Raw genomic sequence first — 21278 nt, 5'->3', positions numbered from 1 at the left:
CTGCACCCTGGGGCAACAGCAAGGACCCCTTCTGAATGTGTAGTTCCTCGTTGTGGTAGACCTGTCACCGCAGTATTAACTACTTAGAAATCTTGGCTGGAAAGTTAGCAGCCCTTCCCAAGGTCTTGCAGTGACACAAACGCAGCCCTCTCTGCCAGTTTGAAGGAGAAAGATAACACTGAGGGTGTCACCGTGTGATGTGATCGAGGATGCTTCAGACACTTGGGCGTGGCCTCATACCTTGGCTGACTCCTCACTGGCCTGTGATTCTTTTCCTATTATTAACTTTTTTTGAGACAGGGTCTCGCTGTACAGTTCAGGCTGACCTTGAGCTCAATGTATGGCCCAGGCTGGCCTCAAACTTGGAGCAATTCTCCTGCCTCAGCCTCCTGAGTGCTGGGATCACAGGCATGTACCACCATGCCCAGAATAATTGATGGTTATGAGCTCAAATGCTTAGAACATAAGCCTATGTGTTGTGTGATCACATAACAGAAGCATCTTTCCAAGCTTCAGCCCCGGCGGGGTCAGGGAAGTGTGTGCTGTACGTACAGGCTTTGTCCTCTGACAGGGCCCTGTGCACCGGCTGGTGCTGTCCTGCCCATACGCTAGTAAGGCCACTGGGAAAGGGTGTGAGTCTGTGTGTCGCTTGCTGCTTGCAGGAACACAGCACATTTTGGTGGGAGTCACCAAGAGATGTTTTAAATAAAAGGGCAGAGCTGAAAGAACAGACACCCAGGAACAAGCAGCAACAGGGAGCCCTGGTTGCCTGCAAACCTCAAGTGGCCCAGGGAGCAGGGAGCCAGGCGGACTTGGGACCCCGCCTCTGGCTTGGCCACCTTTTCCCCTCCTGCTGCTGGCTGAGGCCAGGCCACAGAGGAGGATGGGAGGACACTGGTGCTACCCTCCAGGCCGCTCCTCCTAGCATCTGGACGCCCTCTCAGTGTGTCCTAAGCCACAGCTTTTCTCTCTGCAAGAAATTCGTTGTAGAGTCGGGGGTTTAGCTCAGTGGTACAAGCGCCTACTTGGCAAGTGTGAGGTCGTGAATTTGATCCCTAGTACCAAAAAAAAAAGTGTCAGAAATTTGTTGTGCACCCTCTTCTGACTGGCTTCCTGCCAGTCTGCTGCCCTCCTGCGAGCCCAGCGAGACCTCGTTCCTTGGTTTCCCCCGCCACAGGTGTCTCTGCAGAGGTGTCACCTGGCCCAGTTCTGCTGCCCTAGCCCTAACCCTGCCCCAGGGTGAGGGGACACTCAGCCCCATTGCTCGCTAGAACAACGGTGTTAGAACAGGAGCCTGAGTAGGAAAGCCACGACAGGCAGGGTGTGTAGTGGGCCAGGGCGGGGCAGTCCATTGGCGCTGAGGTCTCGAAGTCACTCAGAGCCATTCTGCACTCCAGGCGGGTGATGACATCATGCCACACTCACCTGCGGAGCCCCTGCGCCTTGCTTAGAGCAGGAGTGCAGACACTGAGAGGCCCCATCTGCCTCTCTCAGAGGTTCACAGAACTGAACCGCCTTTGCAAAGCCCAGGGGCGTCACACAACTCACAACTGCCTCTGGGAACCTGTCCTCTAGCCCTTCCTGCTAAAAGCTGCAGCTCAGAGCTGGGCGTGGTGGTGCATGCCTCCAATTCCAGAACTCAGGAGGTTGAGGCAGGAGGATCTCTGGACAGCCTGAGCTAGAGAGGGATTTTAAGGCCAGCCTGAACTAAGCAGTGAACTGATTATAGCTTTCTTTCACTTGGCTATTTCAGGTCCTACCCGAAGGAACACTGTCCACAGCAGAGGTTCTTCCTGTGGGATTCAAAATGCTAACTACCCAACAAGAGCTGCCCCTCCTCCCCCAGGTAAGGCAGACACACATCACAAAGTGGGGGTGCCAAACCTATACACACAATTTATAAACTACATCTGTGAAGAAACCCATCAGCAGCTGGGCATGGTGGTGGCACACCTGTGATCCCAGCACTCAGGAGGCTGAGGCAGGAGGATTGCTGCAAGTCTGAGGCCAGCCTGGGCTACATAGTGAGTTCAAGGGCAGCCTGAACTATGTAGTGAAATCCTTTCTTGAGAAGACAAAAGAATAGAAAAAAAGAGAAACGAAACTCATCATCAAAGAAACACACATGTCCTAGCCAGCTGTAGGCCTCCCTCCCAGTGCGGGGGCCCTGCCTGGGACCCAGAACTCCAGGACAGGAAGAGTTAGTGGCCCTGCGGCCGCCTGAGAGAAAGGTTCCTGTGGCAGCTTCTCAGGAAGCGAGATGCTATCAGCTTCAAGGTGTAGGATGCTGCTATCACAGCAACAGGAGCCTGTCAAGTATCACCTGCCACTGCCAACCCTGGCTAGGTACCGCTGTGATGTGTGCAGTCAGTCAACAGTTCAGGTCACGAGGAGGAAAAGAGCTTTCTCAGATAGGATCCTGGAGAACAGTTCCCAAAAACAACGCCTGGGAGAATTAGCAGTTGCTACAAAAGCCCCTCTGTGGATGTTTGATACCGGGAATGGAACCCAAGGCCTTGAGACGGGATCTTGCTAAGTTGTGTAGACTGGAACTGAAGTTGCAGTCCTCCTGCCTCAGCTTCCCCAAATGCTAGGGGTGCAGGTATGTACCACTGCACCCAGCTGACGGATATTTTCTCAGCTGTGGCCCCTGGTACCTGGCAGCAAGGGAGTGGAGAGAAGCAGACAGAGAAACATGTCAGAGCTGGAGGTGACCGAGTTCTAGACCAGGTCCCAGGCCTTTACTGAAGATGCTGACATCCAAAGATAGATACATTTCCCGGGAACAAAGCTACTGGCAGAAGCAGAGACCGGGAGAACCCTGAGCCCTCTCTACACGAGGGCTCTTTCTCCAACCGAAGTGGACCTAGGGACCTGTCATGGGAGAGGAGACGCAGGCGGCCCACGCCTGGCCAAGCACCCAGTTCCATAGTCCACCTAGTGCTTGCTGCTGAGGCAGTGATGTGATCTCCACTGCAAATCTCAGACAGGGGTCAGCCAGCCCAAGCAAGCCTCCTCCACCTCCCGAAGCAGGGGCTGCCTGCCCACTTGGTGGAGCTGAACCTTAACACTCTCGGTGCCCATGGCCGGTGGGGTTCAGTCCTGCGCCACTCCCGGTCGGGCGTTCAGCATGTGCACTGACCTCAGGAGTTACCCTCTGCAGAGCTTGGAGGGGAAGAGCTGGTGCTGCCCCTGGTTCAGCACAGCACTGTGGGGTGCTGTGTTTCTGTCACTTGCCCTTGCTTGTGGGCTGAAGAAGTGCGCATCAGAAAACCTAAGCTTTCTTTCCTCTCCCTAGGGCACCACCAGAACGGTGTCATCAGGAACCAATTTGTGCCAGCCCCGCAGGCTCCTGGAAACCAGCGGTCCAGTGACAGAAGCCTGTATACCTCCATGACCCGCCCCCCACTGCCACGGCAGCAGTCCATAGGTACCGACCGAGTGTCACAGACCCCCGAGAGCCTGGATTTCCTTAAGGTCCCAGACCAAGGTGCTGCAGGGTAAGAGACTCAGCCCCTCCGGGACAGGCGCCAGCTCCATCCGTCTCCACCAGCCGTGTGAGGGGCTCAGAGCACCCTAGGGTCACTGTGTGACCCTAAAGCACAGGTTTTCGCTGAAGTACTGAGTCCCTGACCCAAGGGCACAGGCCGAGGCTGGCAATTCCGACCCCATTTTCCAGACCTGCCTGTCCTGGCGATGTCAGAGAGTCCCTTCCCCCAAGGGCCTCACTCTGCCCCACTTGTGGGCGGCAGCACTGAGAGTGGCAGCCCCTGGCATCTGTTCCTGCTCTGTAGGAAGGTGTCAGGGATGTTTAAGAACATAAAGCTTCACGTGAGAGTTGCTCTGGCTTTCTAGACCATCAGAGGTTGAGGTTCTAGCTCCAGGTGGTCAGGGCCGTTGGGAGTCTCAGGGGTAGAGGACCCTGAGTGCAGGCTGGATGGAGCTGAGCCAGCAGGTGGGCTTCAGTGCTAGTAAAAGAATGTCTTGGTCACCAGGCCTGATGGTGCTCAGCTGTCGTCCCAGCATTCGGGAGGCTGAGGCCAGGAGGATTTGGACCAGCCCTGGGCTACCTAAGTGAGTTCAAGGCCAGTCTGAACTGTAGCAAGACCCTGCCTCAAAAAAAAAAAAGCATGTGGGCCGGCTGCCCTGAGCCAGAAGTACACGTCCTACTCAGGAAAGCGGCAGGCAGGAGAGTCTCAGGGTCACGGTGTCACAGGGCCGAGGAGGGGAGCGGCAGGCCGGGCGCAGTGTCTTACCTACCCATGGTCTCTCCTACCCACCTCGCAGCAGCCCTTCTCCTGCTGTCTGAGCATCACCCAGGCGGCACCATGAGCCTGGGGGGCTGTGGAGAGAAATAGCCCCCATGAATTGTTTGGCTGGCAGGAGATGCACTCGGCTGTGCTCAGAGTCACTGGGGTGAGGGCTTGGTGGGGTGCAGCCGGTGGAGGGGTTCTGTCTCTGCCTGGTGGCCCTGCCCACTGACACTCTTAACCCCCACACCCTGAGTTCTTCAGTCCACGTCTGCAAAGCCTGGAAGGTTTCTAGATCAGGAAGCACCGTAGTCTCACCTTCCAGGTGCCATTAGGACATGGGTGTGCCCTTCACTGGTGTACTTCCCCCCACTCCATCACATCCTCTAAGGCATGTGTCCTCCCCTACCACTCACCCCCCCAGTACCTCAGTCTGCAGCCGAAGTTGTGGCTCTGGGGGTGCCCACAAATTCACCTTTGCACCAGCTCCTCGGCCTCTGCAGGCCCAGGGCCACCTCTTGAAGCCCACTGTCATCTAGCTGGAAAGGCACCCTCAGGTGGTGCCAGGGGCTTTTTGCCTATAACCCAGAGCCATGCTGCTCAGGTGGGTGATCCCCGAGAAAGGCGCGCAATGATCCTAGCTCCGCTTGGCATCCTGGAGTAGGAGGGGATGAGAAGAAACCCACAGGCTGGGCTGTCTCGGAGCTCTGTCTGCTAGCTTCCTACTCGCTTTGGTTTTGGCAGGCAGAACCACCTTAGCAGCCTGCTTGTCGGGTCACAGGCTTGTGCGGTAGCCAGCTGGGAGCATCTGTCGGCCAAAAGCAGGCAATATAGGAACGTGGTGTCTCTAGTGAGGCTGCTCGCTTCCAGCCCTTGGGCTGGGACTCCCTGTGTAAATCTGTCGCATGCTTTGCAGCCTTTCAGCCTGCAGACCGGGTCCCTGTTGCACTGTCTTGGACACTGAGGAGAGGACATCACACCAGTTAGGTGGCTGTGACTTCCCCAGAGCTTGTCATGCGTGAAGCTCGGTTCTTAGGCCATCCAGTTGATGGCTGTGGGAGTCTGGGCCATCTTCCTCTTGACACTGGCAAGCCTGCTGTGCAGACATTTGGGAAGATGTAGGAGCTTGGCCTTAGCGTTTATTTTGAAAAGCACAGGTGAAAAGACCGCTGACCCTGGCCTCTCCGGACACGCGTGGTCACCTCTTTGCCAAGAAAACACCAATTGCATTTATTCTGTGGGAAGTCAGCGTGCACAGGGAGTTTTGATAGCTCGGATTTGTACCTTTCCCTAAGCAAGAGGATTCTGCTTTACATCGGTGTTCCAGAGTTCACCTTGAGTTTACCGATGTGTAAAAAGATTTCTAGTCCTTTCCGTCTTTCTCCTGGGTTCCACGCCCCAGCTTTGTCTTTCCTTTCTCCCTCCCCTTAGTGTTTCCCCTACAGGCATATTTAGCATAAGAAATCACTGCTTTTGGATCATGTAATATGGATAAAGTCAAAGGTGTAATCGGCACTTCCTGTTAAATCAGGAAAATTGCCGTTGGTTTATTTTAGGTTCCGTCAGTTTGTGAAGATAGCATGAAGACTTTGCTAGTTTCCAGCCCAGCTGGATTCTTTGCCCCGGGGTGCAGGGTTGTGCATGTGGTGACCATGTCCCTGTCATCATCTTCGTCCTTCAGCAAAATCCAGAGAGGTGCAGAGACTGCCATTAGGGTACAGCCCCTGAGCACAGCCTCAGAAAAGTCCCATGTAGGATAAAGACCTTCTTCAACCCCCAAGGAAACAGAGCTGGGGGAAGGAAAGCCGAGCACAGGGCTCTTCATTAGACTCCTTGGGAACACGGGTGCCGGAGGCTCCTGTGGCTGGAACAGGTGCCGTCTTCCTGCAGCTCATTATTGGAAGTTTGGAACCAGACTGAAAACATCTGTGGTCCTTTCTGACCTATGGCTGGTTTCATGAAAGGACAACTTCAGGAAATTTCAAGCAACTCTGGAGATTAATCCAAGTAGAAGTTGGGGAAACGGAAAACCTACATGTGGTAGGCAGGAGCTAAGGGCTGGGGCTGTTGGCCATGCCCCAAAGGAGGGGTGGATAGAAAATGTAAATGCAGCCTGTCTGTCTCTAGTCGAGACTCTCCCAAAGGACCTGTATTTCAAGGGGCTTAAAATTTCTAACGAGCATCCAACAGCAATATATCTCAACCCGCAACCTGGCGGGGCCGCAGCCAAACCTGGCCTGGGCAGACAGAGAGCCCAGGAATTCCTGGCATTAATTCCCACGTTTCCAGTAATGTTTATAGATTCAACCTCTTGGAACCGAGCATATTTTAAAGAGCCAATGAAATAAAATACCATTATTTTCCTTCTTGGAATTTCAAGACATAAATTTCACATCTGCAGAACAAAGAGGTGATATTTGAGAGCTTAGGCTCAGCTCTCCCTGGTGGAGCTGAGGTTCGCCTGTCCAGGAGGCACGGGAGCCACCACAGAGTTCACAGAAGGTGGCGCAGAGGGGTGGACAGAGGTATGGACATGGCGTGTGTGCAGCGTGGCATGCGCACAGAGGGTGTGCAAGGCGTGGGGATTCGCAGTCTTGGGGACCAGCCAGGAGTTTGGTTTGCTGTTTCCTTCATGGAATATTTCCTGAACCTTCTGTGACACCTGACACTTGACACTTGACCTTCCTTGTGCCCTCTCGTGTATAACGAGTGAGGTAACTAGATGATTTAAAGACCTGCTCGTCGAGGGTTTTCTTAAAGGCTAAATACAGACTGTAAACCATAATGCAGCTCAAGTTTTCTTGTGTGAGGTGCCAGGGATGGAACCCGAGTTCCGCACACGTGCTCTCCCACTGAGTGTGTCCCCAGCCTGAAGAGTCTCTGGCATTTGTTTCGTTACCATTATATGCCTGCTTTGCTCTCGCAGAGACATTACCTTTGAACCAGGAGTGGGGTGGGGATGCCTTGTCCTCAGTGCAGCTCCATGTAGCGGAACCCTGCCTCACCCACAAAAGGCCTCTCGTCCCATCCCCAGCTGGCGAGCTGAGGAGAGCGCGCTGGACCCCGAGGTCCATGCTGCAGGCCCAGCTGGCTCTCATGGGAATGTGGGGTGGGTGTGGAACTGCAGCAGAGCTGAGCTGACCTGGTCTAACCCAGTCCCCAGGCAGGGCGCTGTGCAGGGCAGCCGCAGCTCTCTGCTCTGCCAGCTGCACGCCTCAGCCCTGAGACACTGCCCCCAGGAGGTGGGCGTGTCCCGGGCAGAGGAATTGAGCAGCTGTTGCTTGGTGTCACTGGGTATCTCCTTGTGGGCGCTTGGCAGCCCTTGGGTTCCGCAGCTGTCCACAAGGCCTCAAATGCCAGCGGGCATCCTGGCAAGGGGCATTCTTGGGTTCTATCACAGACACAGGGTGTACCCTGAGGGGCTCCCCTCAGGCAGGGCAAGGGAAGGGCTTCCTGCCTCCACCGCCCCACGTCCCGGACATCACAGCAGGGTACAGAGGGAGCACTCAGGCTGTTCACAAGGATCCCGCACAGAGAGAGGCCGCTGTAGCTCTGCTTGGGTGTGTGAGTGGTTAAGTGTGTGAGACTGCCCTTGAATGATGGGACAAACACCAAGGAAATGAAATCATGCTGTGCAAGTTACACGTAACACAACACTGGGCTCGCTTGAGAGGTGCAGTTGTAGAGTTCCACACTCACGCGTGCATAGGTTCACATATGCGTGCATAAAGGAAGTACTACCAAAACACCAATGGGAACAACTTGTGACGAATCTGAAATTCTTGCTGGAGGCCCCATTATCCCAGTGAAATCCTTTAAGGTTCATTAGGTATTGCAAAATACAAGAGGTGCCAGAATTACCCCAAATCCTGTGTAGCTTGCTGGTACCAAACAGATGTGAAGCGTTTTTAGAGAATTTCCATGGGTGCACAGTGACTGAGAGGTGCTAGTTAACCAGGACCCTGAGCTGGAACTTCTGCCGGCTTCTGTGGTACAGTACACTGGCTATAGGCAGGCACGGGGGTGCACGCCTGTAATCCGAGCACTTCAGGAGGCTGGGACAGGAGGTTTGCAAGCTCGAGCTGGGGCTAGTTGTGAAACTTTGTCACAAAATAAAAAGGGCCAGGGTGAGGGGGTAAGAGACCCTCTTACCATGACCACAGGGCAGGAGGAAGTCGGGCAGTTACATGTGGTTACAACATATTTCTCATACATCAGCCATAGCAGAGGTTTTCAAGAGCAGAATAGGGGTAAAATAATTAGGAATTAGATGCAGTATGAGGATTTGTTTGCTTTTTATATAATTAACCCAATTTTAAGTTTACATAATCTAATGTTTACTAAATGGCCATGATGAATATCTCGAGCTGGTCCCCGGCAGTACCCAGGTCATTGGGCAAGGGGCTGTTTCTGCTGGGAGGAGTCTAGGATCCTCCTTGAAGGTTGCTTGGTCCCCTCTGGGGGGACAGGAGACCTCATTAGTGTCTGGCAGGTCTGAGTGACACGCGATCGCCATCTAGTGGCACACAGGAGATCGTCTGGGCCCTGTTCCCAGCGCTGGTTTCTGAAGCGCTGGGGCAGAAGTCTGTGGTGCTGTGGGATTATAAAATAAAAGGAGCTGGTGGGGTCACTGCCTGAGTCCTCTCCTGCGGCACAGATGCGAACGCCACCTGCTAAGGAGAAGTGGTCCAGGCAGGTGCCAGCCCAGCCCAAGGTGGTGTCCTGCTGCATGCACGCTGTCACTCTGTTCCTGGGCGGTGCCAGGTGTGGTGGGCAGAGGTGAGCCCAGGCAGCCTGTGGGGCACATGGGTCCCCACCATCAGGCCCTGGCTCTGAAGGCTGCTTGGGTTCACAGCTGGGGTCGGGGCTGCACGACAGGGTGGGCAGCCCGGGGCCACCTCTGTCATTTCCTGGCAGCGCATTGAGATGTAGTGATCTGGAGCCATATGTGCCCAGGCTGGAGCAGGCCCAGGCCAGGTGCAGCCACCATGGCCAGAAGCTCTAGAATATTCCTGCAGGAGGTGTAGACATGGCACCAGGGAGGGTGAGGTCGTGCACAGGGTAAGGAGGCTGAGAGCCAGCTGTGGCTCCCTGGGGAAGCACTGCCTGTTGGGGCACTCTGTACCCTTCTTCACACAGAAAGGGGGCAGGGTGACCTTGTGTCGCTGAAGCACCCGCACCTGCTGGCTTCCCAGTGGGAAACCGAGATCCAGTCTACTCCTTTCCCAGCAGCTGGCCTGGGCAGCGGGACCGGGTCTCTCCCACCTCCGCCTGTCCAGCCGCTTGCCAAATGACCTGGGCCCAGGACAATCAAAGCAGCTGTTGCTGCAGCGTGTGGGCACTCAGATGCCCCGGGTCCTCCCTTTTCCATGTGATTGGCTAGAAGAATCGCTCTGAGTAAGACTGCAGTACCCTGGGCCTCTGGGCTGCTCCAGCAGCTGCACAGCCAAGGTGGCCCACCCCACCCTAGTTCCCTTTTCTCAAGGCAGCTTTATTAAAGATATAATTCATAGCCGGGCGTAGTGGTGAGGCTGAGGCAGGTGGATCCCATCAAGGTCAAGGCCAGCCAAAAGTGTATATTGAGAGCCTATCATTAATAAATCAGCCAACCACAGACTCAACCCATTTAAAATGTGCAATTTAACAGTTGGAAATACACTGAGTTCTGCAGCCATCATCATCACTGAGAGTATTTGATCAGCAGAAAAGAAAAGTTTCCTTGAGTCTCTCTCCTTCCTCCTCTCCTGGTCCCGGGAACCCACAGACCGGGCTGTCACGGGTGGTTCCTGCACTCCTGCTAAACCTCAGGTCCCTGACCTTTATAAATGGCATTATTGTCTCACCTTTGAGTTTATTTCAACTTTGAATTTCTCATGCTAGTACATACAGAGAAGCCAATTTCTCTTTAGAGAAAGAAATATTTTTATCAGTGCCAGTGAAAGTTTACAAAACACCGGCACCCGGTGTGTGTGTGTTGACCTGACCCCACGGCCTCCCTTTGTGGCTGACCAGTCTGAGGTTACCCGGGATGTGTGCCAGCCTGGGCGTAGCTCACTCTGCTCCAGCTCCATTCCCCACAGGCAACACTTCCGTGCCCCTTCACCTGTCTGGGGCTGGGTCTGCGGATAGCCTTCCCTGTGTAAAGGGCAGCACAGCTGCTCCCACCGCAGCTCTGGCTTAGTTTTTCACAGCCCCTCCTTCCAGGCGTGCATTGGCTGCTACACTAATTGAATTCCGTGTCCTGTGCCCACACTGGCAGTGCCGTTTGTGCTCCTGATCCCTGGCAGGGTGGGACGGAATCCGTGTGGTTCTCTACTTGCAATCTTTGTAGCTGATTTTCGTACCCTAGCATCTTACTGGAGCCCCTAAAACAAGTGCAGATGTGTCGCTTTTGCGGAAGAGGTCTTTTTGCTTCTATTCGAGCGAGGCCTGCTCTTTTTCTTGCCTGGTAGTGGTGGCCAGTGTTTGGTACTGGACCAAAGTGAGGCCTACTGGTGGAAGGTGGAGAGCGCTCAGGGCCAGAGCTCGAAGGAAGGAGGTGTCTGGCAGGGAAGACCCTGAGGAGAAGGAAGAGAGGACTGGGGCAGAGCTGGGGAGGCCTTCATCTGCTATGAGGCAGGGGGCACGCACCGGAGCCCCAGCACTGGGATGCCAGGGTCTGCAGTAATGAGGCAGTACCCCTCCCCCAAACCCCTACAGAGGAATGGGCTGAGCACCTCCGGGGTTTCTGGGGAGGGCTGGGCACACCCCACCCATCTGTGGTTTCCGTCTTCCCTCCCGGGGTGCCCAGGAATCAGAGGACTTTGGTACTGGCCGATGGCTCTCGGTGACCACATACTGACACAGCACAGGCTGCTAGCAAAAAGGCAGCCTGCTGGTCAGTTCAGGGCCCTGCTCAGGGCGCCTCTGCCTGCAAGAGTGTGACTGAGCCTGCCGGCTGTGTCTCACCCAGGCCCCCTCTGTCCACAGTGTCCGCAGACAGACGACCAGCCGGCCTCCCCCAGCAGGGGGCAGGCCCAAGCCCCAGCCCAAGCCCAAACCACAGGTGCCGCAGTGCAAGGCCCTGTATGCCTATGATGCTCAGGACACGGACGAGCTCAGCTTCAACGCCAATGACGTCATCGACATCATCAAGGAAGGTGAGCGGGTGGCCAAGCGCACGCGAGTATGAAAATACAAGAAAGCAACTCCCGGGCTGGGACCCAGGCAGCACCACACAGGAATGGTCCTTCGCCGTGAAGGATGGGGAGAGCTCTTTGCCACTGAGCAAAATTAGGGAGACTGGAAACGGCAGGTGACTGTGAGCTGGGTGTGGTGGTGCACACACCCATAACCCTAGTATTTGGGAAGCTGAAGCAGGAGGACCCTTGTGAGTTTGAGGCCACCCTGGGTGACTTAGTGAGCTCAAGGCCAGCCTGAACTATAAACTGAGACACTGTCTCAAAAAAAAAAAAAGTTATTCTAAGACAACAGCCTGACCAGGACCAGAGAGCACGACTACCCGATTGCCATGGGGGAGACGAGAGGACAGGCAAGTTAGTATCCTCCAAAGAAGTCAGGATGGAGGGAAACACAGACAGCCTCGTTTAGAAAAATCCTGAAAAGGGATTGGTTAAACTGCTGTATTCATTCAGCGAATTTCAATGCCAACATTTTGCATTCCTGTAAAAGTTCAGTATGTTTACTGACATGAAAAACTTTGTGAAACAAAAGGAAACGGACCTTAGGTGCAGAGCATCTGTAATCCCAGCTACTTAGGATGCTGAGGCAGGAGCACCAGCAGCCTGCAACTTTGCAAAGACCTTGAGTCAAAAAATGAAAGGGCTGGAAATGTAACTCAGTGGTAGCATGCCCTCAAAAAAGGGACTAGGTTGTGAGATTACACTGCTCTGCACTTTGCACATGTAATCATGTGTGCCCCTGTCTAGGCTGAACCCAGAACCTCAAAGTATATGCTAGTTGGTTGCTTCCTTTTGTTTGTTAAAACAAGGTCTTGCGGGGCTGGGGATTTAGCTCAGCGGCTAAAGCGCCTGCCTTGCAAGCAGGCAGTCGTGAGTTCGATCCCTGGTACTGATAAAAAGGAAAAAGACAAAAAAAAAAAAAACAAGGTCTTGCTGTGTAGCACCAGGCTGGCCTCAAACTTGCTGCGACCCTCCTGCCTCAGCCTCCTGAGTGCTGGGATCATAGGCATGTGCCACTAAGCCTGGCTGCTATGGCATCTTACACCAAAGGGGAATGGATAGATAACTGCTTTCTATTTTGAAAACAGTTGCCTATTTCTGCCTCACACACCCAAAATAAATAGATGAATTAATGGTCTAAAAATATGTGATTAGGTTATGTAAGTCTTGGAAAGAAACCTAGAATAGAAATTTTTTGAATAGGAAAAGCCTTTGTGCAAGACATTAAAACACAAAAACTAAGCAGGACTTGATAGCATAAAAAGTCACACTTGCAAACGTCTGTATATTTAAAAAGTGTAGGACGGCAGGCTGGGAAAAACATTTTGCAAATAGTTTGTCCTTGTAACTGGTCCATCCAGTCTCAAAGTGGACAAAGGCCTCCAAAATGGGACAGAAGGGAGTCAGGGGAGACAAAGCAAAACCCCTTGCCTCCATACCAGTGAAGGCAGAGTTCGGAGTGCCACGCCTGAGTAGCGGGCGCTTTCGGGGCATCATGCACCAGGCTCCCCTTGTGGTCCAGGGCAAGACCCAGGTCCAAACTCTGGAGCTGCTGGAAACTTGGGTGCTCCGTGCTTGGGGAGAGGGACGCCACCAGTGCGTGCCCATTGCTGACGAATGAGTCGCCAAAGACTGTTTTGAGAACTTTCTGGGTTTTGTCATCACAGTAAGTGTAGACTGTCCTACCTGTTAGGAATAGAGCTTCTCTTCTGAATACGTATAGGAAATAGGAGCCATTACTTCAGAGAACATTTGGCAATAGTGAGCATATCAAATCATTACTGCGGCTCTACCCTTTACCCCTGTATCAAGTAAACTGCAAACAGCATGAGCATTTCCTCTGTGAATTACCTGAGTGTGGGACAGGATTTCCAACACCTGTGGAAAACCAAGTGGCTGTAAAGCTACTTCATTATTAAAACTAACAGTTATAAAAACGGGGACAGCCTTACAACTCACAGGACGAACCCCCAACCCCCAATCTATGGGACTCTCCCAGACAAGCCAAAGGCAAAGAATTGAACAGGCAAATCACAGGAATATAGCGGTGGAAGAGAATACAGAGGCTCTTCCTGTACTGCTACACAGCAGTCCTCCGTGGACGTTAGGAGTTTCAGAAATGTCAAACACACGCTACACTAACATTTGTGTACAAAAGTGGGTAGTCTTTACTCACTATTCTCACTGCTTTTGAGATAATAAATAAATTATATTAATTATACTAAAACTAGAAGGTCCCTCTTCTTACGGCCAGAAATGTGTCTCAAAGAACTGCTTGCTTGTGGGCACAAATACTAAAAATTGGAAACAAGCGTCCTTCAGTAAGGCGACAGCAATGCAAATATTAGTACAGCGCATGTATTTTAAAAGTGAGATATTAAAAGAGAGAAGGAGCCGGGCGTGGTGGCTCACGCCTGTAATCCAAGCACTCAGGAGGCTGAGGCAGGAGGATCGTTGTGAGTTCGAGACCAGCCTGGGCTACAAACTGAGCTCAAGGCCAACCTGAACTACACAGCAAGACCCTGTCTCAAAAAGACAAAAAATAAAAGAGAAGGAGACAGTAGATGCAGAATAATCAGGTATAGAACACCTGTTGTAAATGGATTTGCACGTATTTAGAACTGCACAGAAAGACTCCAGATCCTCCCCCTGGGGAAGGGCCTGAGACAGGAAGTCAGTGCGGTCTCTAGCGGGCTCACATCTCACCACAGGCTCCTCCACGGCAGAGGAAGGAGCAGCCGAGTGCCGCCCTGCTCATGTCCTCCCACTGTCTCTCCCTGCTGCAGATCCTTCAGGCTGGTGGACAGGTCGGCTCCGAGGCAAGCAGGGCTTATTCCCCAACAACTACGTGGCCAAGATCTGAGGCACCCGCACCCGCACGGCACAGACAGACCAGGGCCACCCGGGGGCGCCCCACTGACCCACAGTGAGCAGTCGCTTCTCCCAGGCCCCAGCAGGGGGGGTGCCTTCTGCGTGCAGAATCCTGAAAAGGGGACTGAGGACAGGAGCGCCACCCCACCAAGTGACCCTAAACGGTAGCCTGGTGTGGGGACCAGGCGGGCACAACCACCGCCCACCAAGATTTATTTATTGTATTTAAACCTGGTGTGTGGACAAGCGAGACCCCAGTGACCTCGCTGGCTCCCATCCCAGCAGCCTCCTGTGGCCTGTGCGCCTTGGCCCCTGACAAGTGCCTTGACCGGAGAGCACATTGCTGTCCCCCATCGTCTACGATTCCCTTCAGGAAGGACCTGCTCATGAGCGCGCAGGCTCCTGGCTGGTGCAGGGCTGCTGGCCTACCTGGGCAGGGCACTGGGCGGACGGCCTTGCTTTCTCTGGTTCTTCAGTTGGAGTTTGGCTCACGGCAGTGTCACGTTTAATGCTGTACTTATCTCAAGAAGGATCTTTCTTAAGCTGTACATTTATTAAAAAAAAAAACCTCAGATCATATACTATATATATAAACTCTCGGGGTGGTAGGGACACATATGAATGTGCTAGTAGCGTCCCACTGTGCTCGCTCGGGAAGGTCAGTTTTATTAAACCTTGTACCAGGTACTGACAAAAGATGGCCCTGCTCCTCCTCAACTGCAGACACTATGGCTGCTTCTGACTCAATCCCCGAAGACCCTTGTCCACCCTTGTGTCCCTCCCCACCTCCTACCCAAATAAAGGGACCAGTGAGCCTTACTGGTGCCATTTGCTCCAGGTCATCATTGGGACCCCACCCCTGCGCATGGATGATGATAGTCCTATGTGTGCGGCTTTCTGTGACGAATTCTTGGGATAGGACCCCTCCGGGAGGGAAGGAGATTCAGGGGTCCCGGTGGCTGGCTGGCTGGCTGGCTCCAGGGCCTCAGGCAGCTTGGGCCATGGTGGCAAGGATGCAAGTCATCCCCTTCACGGACAGGTCCCCAGGGAGCCATGTCCCTCCGCTGGCCCTGCTCTGTGCGGTTTCCTGCCCTCTCAGTCCTGCCATAGTTTGAGGGCCCCCTGCGCTACAGAGTAAAACCCCGACTCAAGCCAAAAGCCAAGCCAGGTATGTAGCTCCGCAGCATAAGCACCTGCCTGGCAAGCATGAGGTCCCAAGTTTGATTCCTGGTACCCCAAGGAAAAATCAGCCCTGTGTGGACCACAATTCCACACAGGGGCCTTCGGGGTCACTCAAGATCCAGCACAGCCTTGCAGCCCCGAAGGCTGGTGACCATCTCACACTGCAGAGCACATTCAGTTCCTCTCTGAGCCCTGAAGTCCCCTCCAAGACTTAGGAATGCTCAACTGTGAGTCCCTGCAAAAGCAATCAATGTGACACAGGGCAGAGGTGGACACACCGCACACATAGGACCCCAGCAAGGAGGGGAGGCTGACTCCACGGCAGGAACCGAAGCCAGCTGGGCAGGGGGCGATAAGCGCCCTGCCCCACACACCCAGCCATGCGTGGCCCGGGTGACTCACCTGGGGGCGCTGTCCTGCTGCCTTGCCACCACACAGGCTGGCTGTGTTCACTGCTGACCCCCGCAAACACACTGTCCCTGGGCTCCCCACTGTCTGGGGAAGTCTCAGCAGGAGGCTCCAGACCCACATAGCTGGCATCACACGGCACCACGTCTGCCGCTGGTGTGACTCCAGCAGGACCCGCATGGGCCTTGGCTCCTGTGGCCTCTGAAGGCCTCGCTTGCTGCTGCAGGGAATGAAGCCTGGATGGCACCCCACATGGCCCCTGCCCAGTGCCCAGTGTGCTGCACTTGGGAGCCAGGGCTGAGTCGCTCCTGTGCCCTGACTAGTGGAAGACGTCCCCCGCGGTCCTTGTGAGCAGCACGCAGCTTCTCCCCAGCGCACTGATCTCTTCAGCAAGTGCCCCTCCTTGTTGGCGTCCTCCCAGCGTCTCAAAAACACACTGCTTTTTCAGCCAAGCTGCACCTTTCCACCATGTGTCACCCCGCTCCTCCTTGCAGCTGCTTCCCACCTGGCTAAAGCAGCCATTCATTTACAGGCCATGCTGCTGCCTTGAAATCAGTTGGCCCTGCGCCTTTAACCTAGGCTTCCGCCTCAGGCAGGCGATGAAGTCAGGAATGTCTAAGGAAGGAAGAGCTGGACTAAGGAAGGAAGAGCTGGACTCTAGCTCCTTCCACCCTGCAAGAGCTAGCTGCGGGGCACAAGACTCAAGAGGAGCTCCCCATCCCGCCCCACACCCACCCCCTCAGGCAGGGTCACAGCAGCCACCCCTCTTGCTGGTGCCAGCTCCCTGTATTAACCTTTCTGTCACTGTTACAACCTGAGATAAAACAACCTTAAAAGCAGTTTGCCTTGGCTCCTGGTTCCCTGGGGGTGGCATGAGGCAGGATCACTCCAGCCGGGCACCTCCGTCCCCTGGGTGAGGTCCCCAGTTCCATCCTAGCACTTCAGAAAAGTGAAACCAGAGATACAGCAGCCCCAGTACAAAGCGGGCGGCCTTGTTCAGAAATGGAGTGTTTGTGGGGCTCACCGGAGACACAGCCATGGGGCCTCCCAGCCTTGGCGGCCAGGCATCCTCATGAGGAGCCACGGCCACAGAGGGAAGTGGAGAGTGCATCGATGGACTCCCGCTGTCCTGACCTCGCCTGTTGGGCGGATGGCAGTGTGACTGGGGGATCCAGACAGCGACTCCACAATTCCAGGGCGATCCACTTCGAGGAAAGTTGTGGAGAGACACTGCGCTAGGTTTCCTTTTATTTTTGGTATCAAAAACCAAACTCAGGACCTTGTGCTTACCAGCTGCACTTATTTTTTTAGAAAAAACAGAAAAAAATACTTTCTAACACCATTTTGTAAACAGTCACACTGTGCACTTTTTAACTAAACAATGACATTTTTTTAAACCTATGGATTTATAGCAAATCTTGTGTAAAGTCAATGAGTTAGTACCAGAGAGATGAGTAGGGTGAAAATTTTCTGAAAATGTCCGACTGCAGCACTTGATAAAGGCAGGTAACTATTTTTACATGCCACAAAACATTCCTTTATAACTTAAAGTATACAGTGAAACACTAAAAGCATCAATACTTTTATTATAAACCAGTCAATTACTTAGAAGAATATTCATTGGAACTTACTAAGAATCAGAAAATACTGCATCTGAGGTAAAAATGTAAAAGCACAGAAAACTATCATTTATAAGGACCAGAAAGTGCGGAGGGCAGTTGGTGTTTTCTGAGGACTGTGTCACTTGAGATTTTGAAGCTGCTTCAACAAATGTGACTCAGCAACCTGCTGGACACTGCCACAGCCCAGGGCCATAGAATTGTGCCCAGTCTGCCCCAGTGGCTGGTCAGCTGCGTTTTCTAACAGCATCTTGACATGTTCCACATGATTCCCATGGTCAGTGTAAAGCAGAGATGCCCTTCCATCCAGTCACATTTCATTCACAGCAGCTCCAAAATCGGGCAGCATTTAGATAATATCCGTGTAGCCTTTACTGCCGGCCAGTGGTGGGCACCTACCCAACCCTTCCCTAAAAGCTGGGGATCAGTGCCGTTCTGAAGTAGCAACCCAGCCACGACTGTCTGCCTGCAAGCCACAGTCCACATCCAAGGAGGAAACCCTCCTTCATCCAAGCAATTGATAACATTTTCTTGCAAGTAGCCAGGTACAGCATCTCTCCCTGGGCTGCCCACTGCTGGACGGGCAAAGAATTTGCTAGCACAGGTATGCTAGAGGCCTTATTTCCTCTCCATGTGTTTGGTTCAAGCAGCCAACTGTTTTGTGGGTGAGAACAGGGTATGTGATGTGTCTTACTTGAATTTTAGGAGGAGGAGATGTATGGGTATTGCATTTTGGTTTCTGTGAGAGTCTAGAAAATCCAACTAAAAGATGACTTCCAAACTTGTCTTGAACTCCAAATTTCATGATGGAAAAAGAACAGAAACAAAACCAAGCCAAAAAATGGGCCAAAGCAGCAATAAAAAAAAACTCCATTTAAACAAAAGCAGAGGCAGATATTTATACCATAACTTTAACCTTTCAATAGGACAGACCGCCTCCTCTGGGTTAGAACTAACTTGATCTTGAATACTTTTACTTTCCTTGTCATTTAAGGATTTCATAAATCAGAGACAAACATTCATATCGGAGAGGTATATGGCAGGGTGAATTTTCCCACGGCAGCTCCCCAAGCCAACTCTCTCTCTGAACTTGGGACTAGCAGACACACTGATGTCTGGCGTGCAGAGACACAGCACCTGCTGGACTCTTCATGGTCAGCTGAGCCAGATCCATGTGTGATGCTGTAGCCATGATTTCAACTAAAGTTTTCAATAATTAAAGCATTTCTTCATGATGTGAATAATAAGAGCAGTATCCAATGTATTCTTAGAATTTGGGTATATAAAAATCTCAAGCCCAGGCTTGCTTGGGCCCCAATGTCACTTCTGATTTCTTCTTTCACCTTCTGGCAAAAAAAAAAAAAAAGGTTCCATATGGCCACAGCTGAGAGGATTTCCCGGATTCTATCTGTCTTTAAGCAGCCTTTATGCTCTGTGGTCCACCTGCTTGAGAGCTAGAGAGAGTCATCTCAGGTGACAGCTCTGGGGCCCTAGAGCAACACCCCAGCCTTTTCTGGTGGCTCCTCCTCCTCTGGCTGCGTTTATTCTTAAGCTGACTTCTGCTGCCAGAATGACCCAGGATAAATGACATTTCCTGTTTTTCCTAATTAGCATGTCTTCAGAAAATCGCCTTTCGCCACAGGGCCCTCAGCTGCCGGGCTGGGTTTCTCAGCTGCTCAGGACCAGCATTCTCAGGAGTTACTGACCCAAAGGAACACAGCAGTCCAGGGCAGCCAAGGGCACCTTCGTGGATGGGCACGCTGTACATCCACAGGTGTGCACACACATGCACGCACACCCATACGTAGCCCCAGGGCACATGATGTGGAGCACACATGAAGATGTGCTCTCTGCATCTCTGGAGCAGCCAAGGTGCCTTCCCTGACCCGGGACACAAGCTGGTATGTCCGTGCGTCCAGGGGGACCAGCAGTCACAATGCTTGGCTCGGCACCCCTTTATGTTCCTAAGAGTTGAACTTTGATTGGTCATATCTCTCAATATTTACAATATGAAATGAAATGGAAAATGAAAACTGGAAAAAACATTAAAGGCAAATACACACTCACCACCACAGCAATGACTGCCCACGTTTCAGGCAGTCCCGGGAAGGTTCCGCCACATGCTGCTGAGAGAAAGGAGGGGAGAAAGGCAAGGAGCATCTTAATTTTGTCATCAGCACAGTTCTGATGAAGGGTCTCCTGGAGTCCTGGAGCCCGCAAGGGCAGGCACTAATGAACTGGGGCAACCAGGGAGAGGGCTGAGCCCCTCTCAGTGCCTCGGGAACAAGGCTGAGACACAGAGGGCAAAGGGAGAAGCCTTTCCGTTTGTTTGTTGATCGAATGTTCCCCCAGCCGGAAGCACCAGTCACACCCTGGCATGCTTTCCTGGCCGTGCTGGCTGAGCCTGACCCACTGCTGTGTAAGACTAGCCTCGAGGGGAAGAGGAAGGTGACGCCGGAACTGTACCAAGTTCAAGGTCAGCCTGCGCTACTCAGTGAGTTGGAGGCCAGCCTGAACTGTGCAGTGAGACCCTGTCTCAAAACAAAGAAAAGCAAAAATGAACTCCACCTGCCATGTCCACTGCCTCCTGCTGGCCAGAAGGTAGTCATGTGGTCTCGGCTGCAGCAGAGCTGGGCCTATGGGCTGTGGCCTCCCATACCCAAGGGCCAGAGCACCCTCCACCACTGCCTCCTCCCCAGTCATGGCTGCTCCTAGGCACAGAGGCCCCCATGAACAAACAAGACTCCTCCCCAGACCTTCCTCAAGTGGAGTTAGTCACACTAAGTCTGCTTCTGGTTGCTACTTTATAGGTGGTGCCCCAAGTATGGTTTCATTATCGATGGGATTAGAATCTGGTTTCCAGGGCAACCAGCAGAGTCCACACAGGGCATCTGTGCTACTCCCTGACACCCCTCACTTTGGTGATCAAGAGTGGGCCTAACTGAAAATGTTGCCCTCTGATTGGTCACCTTTCCCACTGCTGAGACAAAATTCCCAACACCGACAACTTAAAGGAGGCTCACGGTGTCCGAGGTTTTAGTCAGTGGTTAGCTGGCTCCAGCTGGAAACATCATGGGAGGGGAAAACTGCCCAACTCCTGGCATGTGAGAAGCTGAAGCAGTGGAACAGCCTGAGAAAAGGGGACCAGCTATTGTGCACAAGGCCACGTCCCATGGCCACCCAGACACACCCGCAAGTGTGCATTACTAAGCTAGGCATCTCTGGAGCCCGTCAAGTTGACAATGAAACTGAACCGCTGTATCCCTTTCTCTACAGACTTTGCCCTTTCCAAAGGCCTGAATGAGCACAGTTCACTCTGGATTGTGTAACTGGCTTTACTGCTGTCACCTAATCTCCATGTGCTTTCCTCCTTCTGAGCTGTCCCTGTCTGTTCTGAGGGTCCCTTCCCACCCGAGGGCGTCTGTGGCAGCTCTGCCAGGGATCAACATGGCTTTGGCATGTGGGGGTCACACAGGGATCTTGACCTGACCCCAAGGCCCATACTTGTAATCACTATCCCTTATTAAACAGACAGGAATTTGACAGTCCAATTTGATATGTCCAATATCTGCCTCCACCAAGAAAAAGAAAAAAAAGAACCTTGAAAAAACCCAAAAGAAATACTAATGGGACTCAGTAGCTGTAAACCCCTTTGATGGGAAGGAGCTGCGTCTAACACATCTCAGATCTCTTCCCAAACCATCACTCCTCTGGAAGTACTAGCAGCGACATCCACGTACCTCCTTTGTACCGAGACTGTGCTAAGC

General features: G+C 52.9%; 1 protein-coding gene and 1 pseudogene across 1 annotated transcript in view; one reads left to right on the top strand and one right to left on the bottom strand.

Annotated features, from left to right (window-relative positions):
• Positions 1 to 15121, top strand: part of Myo1e (myosin IE) — a 170717-nt gene extending 155596 nt beyond the window's left edge. Inside the window, exons 25-28 of the mRNA XM_013145478.3 lie at positions 1754 to 1846; positions 3299 to 3500; positions 11220 to 11389; positions 14218 to 15121. Of these exons, the coding sequence (XP_013000932.1) occupies positions 1754 to 1846; positions 3299 to 3500; positions 11220 to 11389; positions 14218 to 14294 (542 nt within the window). The 3' untranslated portion in view covers positions 14295 to 15121. The remainder of the gene's footprint in view (positions 1 to 1753; positions 1847 to 3298; positions 3501 to 11219; positions 11390 to 14217) is intronic.
• Positions 15122 to 16643: 1522 nt separating this feature from the next.
• On the bottom strand, positions 16644 to 18212 carry LOC111755117 (ankyrin repeat family A protein 2-like; annotated as a pseudogene).
• Positions 18213 to 21278: the final 3066 nt, after the last annotated feature.

This window comes from Cavia porcellus, unplaced genomic scaffold (genome assembly GCF_034190915.1).
Source record: "Cavia porcellus strain 051 isolate PalLab524CR breed Dunkin Hartley unplaced genomic scaffold, mCavPor4.1 scaffold_38, whole genome shotgun sequence".
Classification (NCBI taxonomy): domain Eukaryota; kingdom Metazoa; phylum Chordata; class Mammalia; order Rodentia; family Caviidae; genus Cavia; species Cavia porcellus.
This window is presented reverse-complemented; position numbering and strand designations above follow the sequence as displayed.